The sequence below is a fragment of the Eschscholzia californica genome, unplaced genomic scaffold (genome assembly GCF_041429995.1).
Source record: "Eschscholzia californica isolate CP2 unplaced genomic scaffold, dmEscCali1.0.p SCAF_3, whole genome shotgun sequence".
Lineage (NCBI taxonomy): Eukaryota > Viridiplantae > Streptophyta > Magnoliopsida > Ranunculales > Papaveraceae > Eschscholzia > Eschscholzia californica.
The window spans coordinates 38,846,875-38,861,914 of NW_028238420.1; the positions used below are offsets into that span (position 1 = coordinate 38,846,875).

Here is a 15,040-nt window from a genome sequence, read left to right on the forward strand (position 1 = left end):
AAGAAACTAGCAAGAGTGAGGGGTCCCAACCAAGGAGGTATGGCCGTTGCAGTGTCTTCAGCAGTACGTGTGCCCTAGAAATAATGAAATACTAGGTATAGTAAGTGGTCCCTGAAGCGGCCTTGTATAGTTATATGGAAAGAACTCAGTGCTTGTGAGAATATCTGTGGTGCCTCTAGCAGACATGATACTGGTGCCCATAGAATCTAACTTCAACTCTATAGGAAAATTGAACTTGGGTATAAATAAAGCAGTTTCCGTGGGCTTTAGGCCATTTAATTCGTCGGGCTTTAGGCCATTAATTTCGTCGATTATCGTGCTTACGGCTTACCACACTGTATCGATCTATCAATGCCTTTGTAATGAGTAGTTAATATTAAAAAAAATACTCTATAAGAAAAGAAGTTTTTGGACAGTCTCCATTTGTGCCCATAGAGACGTGGAAGAAAGTTTTTCAAGTTCCTTGGTGCCCTTAGCAACTAATGACGAACTCTGAAGATTTAGCAAGGCATCTTCTGGCATATCTGAGAACAAATCTGTCTTTAAGGACTTGGGAGGTTTGTCAAGCAAACCCTTGACTCTTTCTCACAAGAGGTAACATTTGAAAAAGAAGAATAGAAATAGACTTTGATATGCCATTTAATATATCCCAACCATCTACGTAGGCTTTGACATGTTCAACGAGTCACTTCGCCTCAAAATTTGAGTAAACTGTTTCTGCTATGTGTTCTTCTTCAAGGATGTTTTTTGGTGATTTAAGCTAACATTACACGTATGGCGTTAAGTGAGTCAAATTAAAATTTCAGTTAGTTTGTGTCCCAAACAACAAAAGTCATTGAAGTGTGGGCCATTCGCCTCACTTGGAACATATTTGTAGTCAAATAAGATATAACCATCTTTTTGTAGATCATTTTGTAATCTGATGTCGTGGTGTGCATGAGGACAATATGTAGGAATGTTTAATCTAATATGCAAGTTGAAATGTTGTCACCACGTATTCTTTTTCATTTGAAGAAGTCAAAATTCCATGCATAGAGAGATACTAAAAAACATCCTATAGATGATGAGAAATCAACTATGGAGAAACGTTGTCACCACGTTTTATCGATGACATTTTTGAGAGTAATAAACTAAGATTGGCTGGTCAAAACATTCGATGAACTCAAATTGCTACTTAAATGAAACCTAAACAACAAAAGTAAGAAAAAAAAACACTATTAGCGTTTCTAACTAAGCAAGCTTCAAATAGATATGAAGTCATGGTACTGCTTTATGTTTCTACAACTATTTATCGACCTCTCATGTTGGTTTGTGTTAACACATTCATCATCTGGATTCATTCAGATGAAACCCGGTTGCCATGCTAAATGCGGTAATGTTATGATTCCATATCCATTTGGTATAGCAGTGGATCAAGCCCAAATTGGGTGTTCCGTAGCTGGAGTTGGGCGCGGCTTCAGTATAAACTGCAATACAAGTTATGATCCTCCAAAGCCCTTCCTTGGAAAGAGTAACATTGAAGTCTTAAGTATATCAAACACCGAAATTCGTGTTAATCGCCTTATATCTAAGACATGTTATAACAAGTCGGGTGGGATACTGCTGGATGAGGGTTTCAGCGGTTTGAACATGAATAGGACACCTTTTACGTTTTCATTTACCCAAAACATGTTCTCCACAGTGGGTTGTGACTCCGTAGCAATGATTCTGATGTTTGACCAAAATGGTAAGAATCACTCTGGAATTTGTTTTTCAAAATGTTACAAAAAGGAAGATCTGAAGGAGGGGAAGTGCAGCAGTGGCGGGGGATGCTGCCAAACAGCCATCCCGAAAGGGATAAATAGGTATGGTATGATTGTCGACAGCATATACAACCATACAAATGTATCTTCTTTCTCTCCTTGTGGACTTGCTTTCTTGGCTGAGAATGACCAGTACTCATTCTCTGCTTCCGATCTTCTTCAAGGCAAGATCATTTACAGTCTACCTTTGGTACTAGACTGGGCCATAGGGGATAAGACTTGTGCAGAAGCTCAAAAAGACCTGTCTACCTATGCCTGCAAGGCTAATAGTGTATGTAACAACTCCGATAACAATCTTGGATACCGTTGCATCTGCAATAGCGGTTACGAAGGAAACCCTTATCTTAGTCAAGGATGCCTCGGTATGTTCGATTAATTTAATATAATTATTTCATACATTTTCTATCGTGTTAGATATTTAAAATGAGTTGACAGTTTCGTGATGAGAAGGGTGTATAGATGATAACTGCTATAGCTCTATAAAAATAATTTCTATTTCCTACGTTATAAACCTAATACCGGTGGGAAATGGACAGATATAAATGAATGTAAGGATCCAGACAATACACCTTGTAGTGGAGGTACCTGCACAAATACCATTGGAAACTATACTTGTTCATGTCCAAAGGGAAGTTATCTTGACAGAAAAGCATGCATTGATTCAAAAAAAAATGAATTACCCACAACAGGAGTCACTCTTGGTAATATTCCCGAACTAACTAGCACTTCGAGTATCTTACTCTACTTTTCTTTTCTTTTTTGATTTATTAATTGAACTATGTACTATTGTTAATATAGGTATTGATTCGAAAAAAAAGAATTCCCCAGAACAGGAGTAACTCTTGGTAATATTCCCGAACGAACTAGTACTTGAGTATCTTACTCTATTTTTCTTTCCTTTTCTTTTTTTATTAAATGAACTATGTACTATTGTTTATACAGGTATCGTCGGGTTAACACTCTTGATTTTAGTCATTGGAATTTCTTGGTTACGATGGAACTTAAGGAATAGACGGTTAACCAAACACAAAGAGAAACTCTTTCAACAAAATGGTGGTTTGCTACTAAAACAACATTTATCTGTAAATGGAGTAGGTGTGGAATCTGCCAAGATTTTTACAGCAAAAGAACTTGAATTGGCGACCGATTATTATGCGAAGGAAAGAATCCTTGGTGAAGGAGGTTATGGTACTGTGTACAAGGGAACCTTATCGGACAATCATGTAGTCGCAATCAAGAAGTCCAAAGTTGTTGATCAAAGTCAAATTGAACAATTCATAAATGAAGTAGTCATTCTAACACAAATCAATCATCGAAACGTGGTGAAGCTCTTAGGGTGTTGTTTAGAAAGTGAAGTTGTAACACCCCTATTTTCTATATATATATCAAATAAGGTGGGAATAGCAAAACTCTAGGTCAATTTGGGGTTGGGCCTAATATGAAGAGTAAGTTAGTGTGGGCTTGAGCACCATAAAATAGAAATGGGTTAGAAGGAAAACTAGGGCTGCTTGAGTTAATTATATAAAAAGGGGTCTAGAGCTCTTTTTGTAGATCTAGAACAAAACTTAGAGAGAGAAAGAGAAATGGTATTCTTTAGAGAAGATTTTGATGAATAAGTTGAAGAAATCTATGTATTGTTTATGTTATGGTTAGTATATCTTCAACAAGCCACTCTTAGTGAATGAAGAATGGATAAAGAAGAAAAGAGGTAGAGATGGAGTTCTCTAGAGAGAGAAAGAGACATGATTGTGTTCTTAATGTCATCTAAGGCAAAAGAGGTAGATTTCTTATCTCCTAATTCTTTTGTAGGCTTTTTCAATTGATTCCATGATAGGTTTAGTATTGCTAATCACATAAAGTTCTATAAAGAATGATTGAATGATTTAGATATTAGTTCTATCTTGAATTCCATAAAATATCTATATAGGATAATATTTTGGTCTAACTTCAAAATTAGATCTGGATTTATTGGTAACGAATCTAGGTGTCTATCTTATATGGTTGGAAAGGTCTGTTTGTCTACTTTCTAGTGGTTCAAACGGTGAGTTAATTGGAGTTCCGAGCGAGGAGTTACAATAGTTTTCGTACGAGGTGTCAGAACAGTCCCTACTGTATTTATGTCTAGATTAAAAGTAAATCTGGTGTTGATTGGTAATGAATCTCGGTGTGTATCTTATATGGTTGGAAAGGTCTGTTTGTCTACTTTCTAGTGGTTTAAACGGTTAGTTAATTGGAGTTCCGAGCGAGGAGTTATAATAGTTTTCGTACGAGGTGTCACAGCAGTCCCTACTGTATTTCGGTGTAGATTAAAATTAGATCTGGTATTGATTGGTAATGAATCTCGGTGTGTATTTTATATGGTTGGAAAGGTCTGTTTGTCTACTTTCTAGTGGTTCAAACGATGAGTTAATTGAAGTTCCGAGTGAGGAGTTACAATAGTTTTTGTACTAGGTGTCGATACAATCTCCAATGAGCGAATTGATTGAGATAATTCACATGGTTTCTATTCTTTAAGCAATGTATTTCCTAGGTATATGATACCTTATATTGGTGAGTCTATATTTGTTAACTATTATTGTTATTTGTTTGTTTGAGGTTGTGATCCATGTGGGGATCTATCATGAGCATCATCCATTTTGACTAGGTATGTGTTGTTGGCTTGAATGGTTTGGTGAACTTGTTTGTAATTCTTTATTAGAGCATATTTGTGGTGTGATGCTATTATGATTGTATGATGCTATTATGTGTGTGATGCGATGGATGTGATGGAGGGTTGAATGAGTTTATGTGGTTGGTTCGACCCTCTCTACCGAAGGTGATGTAGGTATGGAGCGTATGGGGTCGGCGCTAACACAATGGATAACCTTGTGGGCCACACTCTCATTCGACTTATGTTTGTTGTATGATGCTATTATGTGTGTGATGTGGAGGGTTGTATGAGTTTATGTGGTTGGTTCGACCCTCTCTCCCGAAGGTGATGTAGGTATGGAGCGTATGGGGTCGGCGCTAACACAATGGATGACCTTGTGGGCCACACTCTCATTCGACTTATGTTTGTTGTATGATGCTATTATGTGTGTGATGATGGAGTTGATGGAGGGTTGTATGAGTTTATGTGGTTGGTTCGACCCTCTCTACCGGATGTGATCGAGGTATGGAGCGTATGGGGTCGACGCTAACACAATGGATGACCTTGTGGGCCACACTCTCATTCAACGTGGACACCAACTTGTCATATCATTCGACGAGAGTTGGATGATTGTGTCTTTTGGCATAATGTTTTGTCGACTTAATTGTCAAGTTAGGGTTCTATAAAGGTCTATCTTGGTGAATAGTGTGATCTTTTTATACCTATTGAAAAAGATAAAAAATTACTATCACGAGAGTTATTATTGGATTAGAATACGAGGACGTTGAAAGCCTAATAACCAAGAACATAAATTACTAATTTCTACATGCGTGTGGTAAATCTCGTTGTATTATGTTAGTTATCACGTTAAATTTCAGATAACGCCAATAATGAACATGAATAAAATACTTCCTTGATTGGGGATTGAGTTTGCCTACCCGAGACTTAGGTTTGAGGAAATCTACTGCAGTTGGGTTTTAACCCAGCTATTTCGTTTTTCAGGTATTGATTGTGCACTCATGGTAGGTGTCGCTCGTGGATCCAGTTTGAAGGTCTCAAATCTTCGATTTCAAGGCGGCTTGAGATTTGGGATTTGGGGCGCTACAAAATGGTATCAGAGCTCTAGGTTTAGTGGTCCTAGGGTTGTATTGTGGATTTGATTGTCGACGTTAGACATGTAATTATTAGAAACACTTTGATTAGTGTCTTGCACAACCGGTTGAATCTAGAACATGTATTTTTGGAATTATTTTCTTGTGAAAACTTTAAAGAAGTTTGTTTTGTGTTTTCTGAATCTAAATTGTGGGTGCAATTTTTCATATGAAGGATAATGCGTATTGATGTGATGTGTTTTTGTCTGTTTACGTGTGATCAAATGTCTTATTTGAATGTGATGTCAAACTTAAAGTATGTGATCGTGATTATAGCAATCTATATGTTTATGATGTACACAAGGGTAGTAAAACTCTCTACTTTTATGGGGCTTCGAATTGTTTGAAAGTATGTTGTCGCTAGTGTATCAGTTGTTTATGAATTAGTTAATAATTTGATTGAGTGAGAAAATGTTAACCGGAATAGAGGTCGCCTCGACGTAAAGGTTGATACGAATACATGGCTACTTTGTGGTAGACTATCTAGTGGAGCATTGAGTTGGATGTTTACTCAATGAGCAATGTCAGAAGTTGGCTCGCTTCCTGCTCATAAGAGGTGCGATGACTGTAGGGTCGCATGGTTTATTGGAGAGGATTAAGTCGATGCAAACATGGATAACAAGTGAAGCTATTAAGTGAATCTCGAAATGGGTTATAACCTATCAAAAAGAAAATTGAAATGTACGGATATCTAGAATTGCATAATATATCTGGTTAAAAGACGTTGTTATGAAAGTTTTGATGTCATATGAGTTTTCCAATTATGATGTAGAGATTGTACATCGCTTGTGCCTTGTATCGAGTCTGATAACTTATGATTTGTTGTAGCGAGCTTATACATGTTGTTTGTTTAAACCTGTGGGTACAGAGTGCCTTATGTTGTGTTGTATTTCTTGTGCTTGTATAACATATACGTTTTAGCATTTGGTACACTTGATTACATATTGTTTGTGATTATGGTATGTTAGATTTCGAGGACGAAATCCTCTTTTAGGGTGGAAGATTGTAACACCCCTATTTTCTATATATATATCAAATAAGGTGGGAATAGCAAAACTCTAGGTCAATTTGGGGTTGGGCCTAATATGAAGAGTAAGTTAGTGTGGGCTTGAGCACCATAAAATAGAAATGGGTTAGAAGGAAAACTAGGGCTGCTTGAGTTAATTATATAAAAAGGGGTCTAGAGCTCTTTTTGTAGATCTAGAACAAAACTTAGAGAGAGAAAGAGAAATGGTATTCTTTAGAGAAGATTTTGATGAATAAGTTGAAGAAATCTATGTATTGTTTATGTTATGGTTAGTATATCTTCAACAAGCCACTCTTAGTGAATGAAGAATGGATAAAGAAGAAAAGAGGTAGAGATGGAGTTCTCTAGAGAGAGAAAGAGACATGATTGTGTTCTTAATGTCATCTAAGGCAAAAGAGGTAGATTTCTTATCTCCTAATTCTTTTGTAGGCTTTTTCAATTGATTCCATGATAGGTTTAGTATTGCTAATCACATAAAGTTCTATAAAGAATGATTGAATGATTTAGATATTAGTTCTATCTTGAATTCCATAAAATATCTATATAGGATAATATTTTGGTCTAACTTCAAAATTAGATCTGGATTTATTGGTAACGAATCTAGGTGTCTATCTTATATGGTTGGAAAGGTCTGTTTGTCTACTTTCTAGTGGTTCAAACGGTGAGTTAATTGGAGTTCCGAGCGAGGAGTTACAATAGTTTTCGTACGAGGTGTCAGAACAGTCCCTACTGTATTTATGTCTAGATTAAAAGTAAATCTGGTGTTGATTGGTAATGAATCTCGGTGTGTATCTTATATGGTTGGAAAGGTCTGTTTGTCTACTTTCTAGTGGTTTAAACGGTTAGTTAATTGGAGTTCCGAGCGAGGAGTTATAATAGTTTTCGTACGAGGTGTCACAGCAGTCCCTACTGTATTTCGGTGTAGATTAAAATTAGATCTGGTATTGATTGGTAATGAATCTCGGTGTGTATTTTATATGGTTGGAAAGGTCTGTTTGTCTACTTTCTAGTGGTTCAAACGATGAGTTAATTGAAGTTCCGAGTGAGGAGTTACAATAGTTTTTGTACTAGGTGTCGATACAATCTCCAATGAGCGAATTGATTGAGATAATTCACATGGTTTCTATTCTTTAAGCAATGTATTTCCTAGGTATATGATACCTTATATTGGTGAGTCTATATTTGTTAACTATTATTGTTATTTGTTTGTTTGAGGTTGTGATCCATGTGGGGATCTATCATGAGCATCATCCATTTTGACTAGGTATGTGTTGTTGGCTTGAATGGTTTGGTGAACTTGTTTGTAATTCTTTATTAGAGCATATTTGTGGTGTGATGCTATTATGATTGTATGATGCTATTATGTGTGTGATGCGATGGATGTGATGGAGGGTTGAATGAGTTTATGTGGTTGGTTCGACCCTCTCTACCGAAGGTGATGTAGGTATGGAGCGTATGGGGTCGGCGCTAACACAATGGATAACCTTGTGGGCCACACTCTCATTCGACTTATGTTTGTTGTATGATGCTATTATGTGTGTGATGTGGAGGGTTGTATGAGTTTATGTGGTTGGTTCGACCCTCTCTCCCGAAGGTGATGTAGGTATGGAGCGTATGGGGTCGGCGCTAACACAATGGATGACCTTGTGGGCCACACTCTCATTCGACTTATGTTTGTTGTATGATGCTATTATGTGTGTGATGATGGAGTTGATGGAGGGTTGTATGAGTTTATGTGGTTGGTTCGACCCTCTCTACCGGATGTGATCGAGGTATGGAGCGTATGGGGTCGACGCTAACACAATGGATGACCTTGTGGGCCACACTCTCATTCAACGTGGACACCAACTTGTCATATCATTCGACGAGAGTTGGATGATTGTGTCTTTTGGCATAATGTTTTGTCGACTTAATTGTCAAGTTAGGGTTCTATAAAGGTCTATCTTGGTGAATAGTGTGATCTTTTTATACCTATTGAAAAAGATAAAAAATTACTATCACGAGAGTTATTATTGGATTAGAATACGAGGACGTTGAAAGCCTAATAACCAAGAACATAAATTACTAATTTCTACATGCGTGTGGTAAATCTCGTTGTATTATGTTAGTTGTCACGTTAAATTTCAGATAACGCCAATAATGAACATGAATAAAATACTTCCTTGATTGGGGATTGAGTTTGCCTACCCGAGACTTAGGTTTGAGGAAATCTACTGCAGTTGGGTTTTAACCCAGCTATTTCGTTTTTCAGGTATTGATTGTGCACTCATGGTAGGTGTCGCTCGTGGATCCAGTTTGAAGGTCTCAAATCTTCGATTTCAAGGCGGCTTGAGATTTGGGATTTGGGGCGCTACAAAATGGTATCAGAGCTCTAGGTTTAGTGGTCCTAGGGTTGTATTGTGGATTTGATTGTCGACGTTAGACATGTAATTATTAGAAACACTTTGATTAGTGTCTTGCACAACCGGTTGAATCTAGAACATGTATTTTTGGAATTATTTTCTTGTGAAAACTTTAAAGAAGTTTGTTTTGTGTTTTCTGAATCTAAATTGTGGGTGCAATTTTTCATATGAAGGATAATGCGTATTGATGTGATGTGTTTTTGTCTGTTTACGTGTGATCAAATGTCTTATTTGAATGTGATGTCAAACTTAAAGTATGTGATCGTGATTATAGCAATCTATATGTTTATGATGTACACAAGGGTAGTAAAACTCTCTACTTTTATGGGGCTTCGAATTGTTTGAAAGTATGTTGTCGCTAGTGTATCAGTTGTTTATGAATTAGTTAATAATTTGATTGAGTGAGAAAATGTTAACCGGAATAGAGGTCGCCTCGACGTAAAGGTTGATACGAATACATGGCTACTTTGTGGTAGACTATCTAGTGGAGCATTGAGTTGGATGTTTACTCAATGAGCAATGTCAGAAGTTGGCTCGCTTCCTGCTCATAAGAGGTGCGATGACTGTAGGGTCGCATGGTTTATTGGAGAGGATTAAGTCGATGCAAACATGGATAACAAGTGAAGCTATTAAGTGAATCTCGAAATGGGTTATAACCTATCAAAAAGAAAATTGAAATGTACGGATATCTAGAATTGCATAATATATCTGGTTAAAAGACGTTGTTATGAAAGTTTTGATGTCATATGAGTTTTCCAATTATGATGTAGAGATTGTACATCGCTTGTGCCTTGTATCGAGTCTGATAACTTATGATTTGTTGTAGCGAGCTTATACATGTTGTTTGTTTAAACCTGTGGGTACAGAGTGCCTTATGTTGTGTTGTATTTCTTGTGCTTGTATAACATATACGTTTTAGCATTTGGTACACTTGATTACATATTGTTTGTGATTATGGTATGTTAGATTTCGAGGACGAAATCCTCTTTTAGGGTGGAAGATTGTAACACCCCTATTTTCTATATATATATCAAATAAGGTGGGAATAGCAAAACTCTAGGTCAATTTGGGGTTGGGCCTAATATGAAGAGTAAGTTAGTGTGGGCTTGAGCACCATAAAATAGAAATGGGTTAGAAGGAAAACTAGGGCTGCTTGAGTTAATTATATAAAAAGGGGTCTAGAGCTCTTTTTGTAGATCTAGAACAAAACTTAGAGAGAGAAAGAGAAATGGTATTCTTTAGAGAAGATTTTGATGAATAAGTTGAAGAAATCTATGTATTGTTTATGTTATGGTTAGTATATCTTCAACAAGCCACTCTTAGTGAATGAAGAATGGATAAAGAAGAAAAGAGGTAGAGATGGAGTTCTCTAGAGAGAGAAAGAGACATGATTGTGTTCTTAATGTCATCTAAGGCAAAAGAGGTAGATTTCTTATCTCCTAATTCTTTTGTAGGCTTTTTCAATTGATTCCATGATAGGTTTAGTATTGCTAATCACATAAAGTTCTATAAAGAATGATTGAATGATTTAGATATTAGTTCTATCTTGAATTCCATAAAATATCTATATAGGATAATATTTTGGTCTAACTTCAAAATTAGATCTGGATTTATTGGTAACGAATCTAGGTGTCTATCTTATATGGTTGGAAAGGTCTGTTTGTCTACTTTCTAGTGGTTCAAACGGTGAGTTAATTGGAGTTCCGAGCGAGGAGTTACAATAGTTTTCGTACGAGGTGTCAGAACAGTCCCTACTGTATTTATGTCTAGATTAAAAGTAAATCTGGTGTTGATTGGTAATGAATCTCGGTGTGTATCTTATATGGTTGGAAAGGTCTGTTTGTCTACTTTCTAGTGGTTTAAACGGTTAGTTAATTGGAGTTCCGAGCGAGGAGTTATAATAGTTTTCGTACGAGGTGTCACAGCAGTCCCTACTGTATTTCGGTGTAGATTAAAATTAGATCTGGTATTGATTGGTAATGAATCTCGGTGTGTATTTTATATGGTTGGAAAGGTCTGTTTGTCTACTTTCTAGTGGTTCAAACGATGAGTTAATTGAAGTTCCGAGTGAGGAGTTACAATAGTTTTTGTACTAGGTGTCGATACAATCTCCAATGAGCGAATTGATTGAGATAATTCACATGGTTTCTATTCTTTAAGCAATGTATTTCCTAGGTATATGATACCTTATATTGATGAGTCTATATTTGTTAACTATTATTGTTATTTGTTTGTTTGAGGTTGTGATCCATGTGGGGATCTATCATGAGCATCATCCATTTTGACTAGGTATGTGTTGTTGGCTTGAATGGTTTGGTGAACTTGTTTGTAATTCTTTATTAGAGCATATTTGTGGTGTGATGCTATTATGATTGTATGATGCTATTATGTGTGTGATGCGATGGATGTGATGGAGGGTTGAATGAGTTTATGTGGTTGGTTCGACCCTCTCTACCGAAGGTGATGTAGGTATGGAGCGTATGGGGTCGGCGCTAACACAATGGATAACCTTGTGGGCCACACTCTCATTCGACTTATGTTTGTTGTATGATGCTATTATGTGTGTGATGTGGAGGGTTGTATGAGTTTATGTGGTTGGTTCGACCCTCTCTCCCGAAGGTGATGTAGGTATGGAGCGTATGGGGTCGGCGCTAACACAATGGATGACCTTGTGGGCCACACTCTCATTCGACTTATGTTTGTTGTATGATGCTATTATGTGTGTGATGATGGAGTTGATGGAGGGTTGTATGAGTTTATGTGGTTGGTTCGACCCTCTCTACCGGATGTGATCGAGGTATGGAGCGTATGGGGTCGACGCTAACACAATGGATGACCTTGTGGGCCACACTCTCATTCAACGTGGACACCAACTTGTCATATCATTCGACGAGAGTTGGATGATTGTGTCTTTTGGCATAATGTTTTGTCGACTTAATTGTCAAGTTAGGGTTCTATAAAGGTCTATCTTGGTGAATAGTGTGATCTTTTTATACCTATTGAAAAAGATAAAAAATTACTATCACGAGAGTTATTATTGGATTAGAATACGAGGACGTTGAAAGCCTAATAACCAAGAACATAAATTACTAATTTCTACATGCGTGTGGTAAATCTCGTTGTATTATGTTAGTTGTCACGTTAAATTTCAGATAACGCCAATAATGAACATGAATAAAATACTTCCTTGATTGGGGATTGAGTTTGCCTACCCGAGACTTAGGTTTGAGGAAATCTACTGCAGTTGGGTTTTAACCCAGCTATTTCGTTTTTCAGGTATTGATTGTGCACTCATGGTAGGTGTCGCTCGTGGATCCAGTTTGAAGGTCTCAAATCTTCGATTTCAAGGCGGCTTGAGATTTGGGATTTGGGGCGCTACAGAAGTTCCCTTGCTTGTTTATGAATACATTTCAAATGGGACGCTCTACCAACATATCCACTCTCGAGGGAAGGAAATGACCTATATTTCATGGCAAAGTCGCTTAAGGGTTGCTACAGAGACAGCAGGAGCACTTGCATATTTACACTCTGCAGCCTCTGTACCCGTCATTCATAGGGATATCAAGTCTACGAACATACTGTTAGACGAACAATATAACGCCAAAGTATCAGACTTTGGAGCATCGAGGTTAGTTCCACTGGAGAAAACACGATTTACCACATTAGTACAAGGGACTTTAGGATATCTTGATCCGGAGTACTATAATTCTAGTCAACTAACAGAGAAGAGTGATGTTTATAGTTTCGGTGTAGTTCTTGTTGAACTCTTAACCGGACAAAAACCCATTTGTTTAGAAAGATCTCAAGAACAGAGGAATCTTTCTGCGTACTTCATTACAATGTTGGAAAATAATGATTTCTTTCAAATTTTTGACGATCGAATAGTAGATGAGGCCGACCCAGATCAAATCCTTGCAGCCGCAAAGCTTGCAAGGAGATGCCTAAACTTGAGGGGTGAAGAAAGGCCCACCATGAGACAAGTAGCAGCAGAACTAGAAGGTCAGCAAAAGATAAAAGTGAATGCATGTGATGAACAACCAAACTTTGAAGAGGAGATGGACTTAGCTTTTGAGCCAGTAGATCTCTATAGCATACCAATGAGTTATTCGACAGATATGGATTCTGGAGGGCGCTCTAGCTTGGGTACAAATATATTTCTATCACGATAATTCTGTAACTTTTAAGCTTTCCGTGTTGCATGACTATTACGTTAGTTGTATTTATTCTGAACCGCATGTTTTACTTACTAAGTTAGCTGATTCGAGACTAACCATGTGTAAAGTTTCACAAGTTTCTTAATTTAAGAGAGAATTATATTCTCCGGTCACCTTCTTCGCCATTTCTCTGGCTATCTTCTCCAGTTAGCTTCTCTATACGAAAACTCGTCGAGTTATGAGTATGATAAGTAGTCATAATAAATGAAAACTCGTTGGGTAAACCTTGGCTCTAGGGTGCTCATTGGTGGTTCACTACATCGTTGCTATTACTAAAGAGTCGACGCTGTGCAGTTGCTTTGCTACTTTGCTAGTTCGTCGTGAGTGGGCTCAAAAACTGGCAATGCCCACACGACAGTGTCTAGATCTGGTTCGAAACTGCAGTATAAGAACCATATATATATAAACAGCAGGAGAGTAGAAAATCATCTTTAGATTTATTCCCTGGATTTGAGTACCCACCTCAAGCAGAATATCCTTTAATTTATATCAAGCATAATCTCATCAAAGTTATTCTCCGGCCACTACTTTTACATCAGCGTAACTCTGCAGCACTCAGAATAGGATGGAAAAATCGTATCAGAGAAATAAGTTGCCAACTACATCAAATGTTAAAAAGAAGCCATACACTCATACACTTGCCACTTTTGGAATTGGGTCAGACTTACGAAAACCTTAATTGCTTTCCAAGAATTTTTCCCGAATGCCTATGTGGAAGAAATAAAAATGATAAAGTTGAAAACGGAACAGGGCTAAGCAAATGAAACCTTAATACTGTCCAGGGTAACTTTAACGTTAAGTAGAAGCTTCTTTGTGTCGTAGTTTGCTTTGTACGCACGAACCTAAACACGAATGAAACACCATTAGACAGTTTAGATCTCCAAATGAATGGAGTAATTAGAAAATGACATCAGGAAACGTTTTATAAGGAGATTAATATTACTTGAGGACCATCACCACTAACATCGAAATCTGAAACTTACTTGCTCTCAGCACTAAGTACACGCTTAGCTTCTTTCAATGTGGTTATGTTGTGAACTCCAAGACCTATTTTCTTCTTAATCCATGTCACACTATCAGCGATTCAGCCCTGTAGAATCAACAAAAACAACCATTAATCCAATTATCTTTTATAGTTATGCAAAGATTCTTATGTAGTATATTTATTTATTTTTAGTTCCGCATCTGGAATCTGACTTGTGATTTGAACTTATTTCGTCATGTTTTTTTTCTTTTATTTCCAACTCAGCAAAATCTGACTCATGAAAGTCGTCTGGATCTAAATTACTACTTTATCCTCGACGTGTTTGGTAAATCAATCCCTAATATGCCCGAACTTACTTGGATGGTTGACCACTATAAGGCTTCAGAACTCCATCAATGAAGAAATTCAGAACTCCATCAATGGTTGACCACTATAAGGCTTCAGAACTTACTTGGATTTGTTTGCTTATGAACCTTAGCCGAGCACGACTTCTCCCCTCTACTCCCTCGCCATAGAAGCATACTCAGGAGCAAGGGCCTGGCAATGATCAACAAAATCACGGAAAATTTTCTTCCTTCAACACGACAACATTTCTTTCTTCAACTTTCGGTGGTTTATAATGTTCATGGTTTGCATTTGGAGCACTACAACATTTTTGAGCATGATGATATCAAAGTTTTCTTATATTCATCGAAATTTACATCTTCCTTTATTGATGTTAAAGAGTGTAAGCTACAAAATATGACAAGGAAATGAGAAGACACAGATTCCTCATTTCCTAGTGGTGGATTGGAACAAAAAAAAGAATGTTTGGGTTTCACAATGTAAGA

At 37.2% G+C, this 15,040-nt stretch overlaps 1 protein-coding gene across 1 annotated transcript; it reads left to right on the top strand.

The window, feature by feature from the left end:
* Positions 1-1,251: 1,251 nt before the first annotated feature.
* On the top strand, positions 1,252-13,310 carry LOC147550134 (wall-associated receptor kinase 5-like). Its single transcript, XM_086668425.1, has 4 exons — positions 1,252-2,164; positions 2,339-2,503; positions 2,745-3,152; positions 12,393-13,310. Exons 1-4 carry the CDS (start codon positions 1,252-1,254, stop codon positions 13,178-13,180), a joined length of 2,274 nt encoding a protein of 757 aa, XP_086524551.1. The 3' UTR covers positions 13,181-13,310.
* The last annotated feature ends 1,730 nt before the right edge of the window (positions 13,311-15,040 follow it).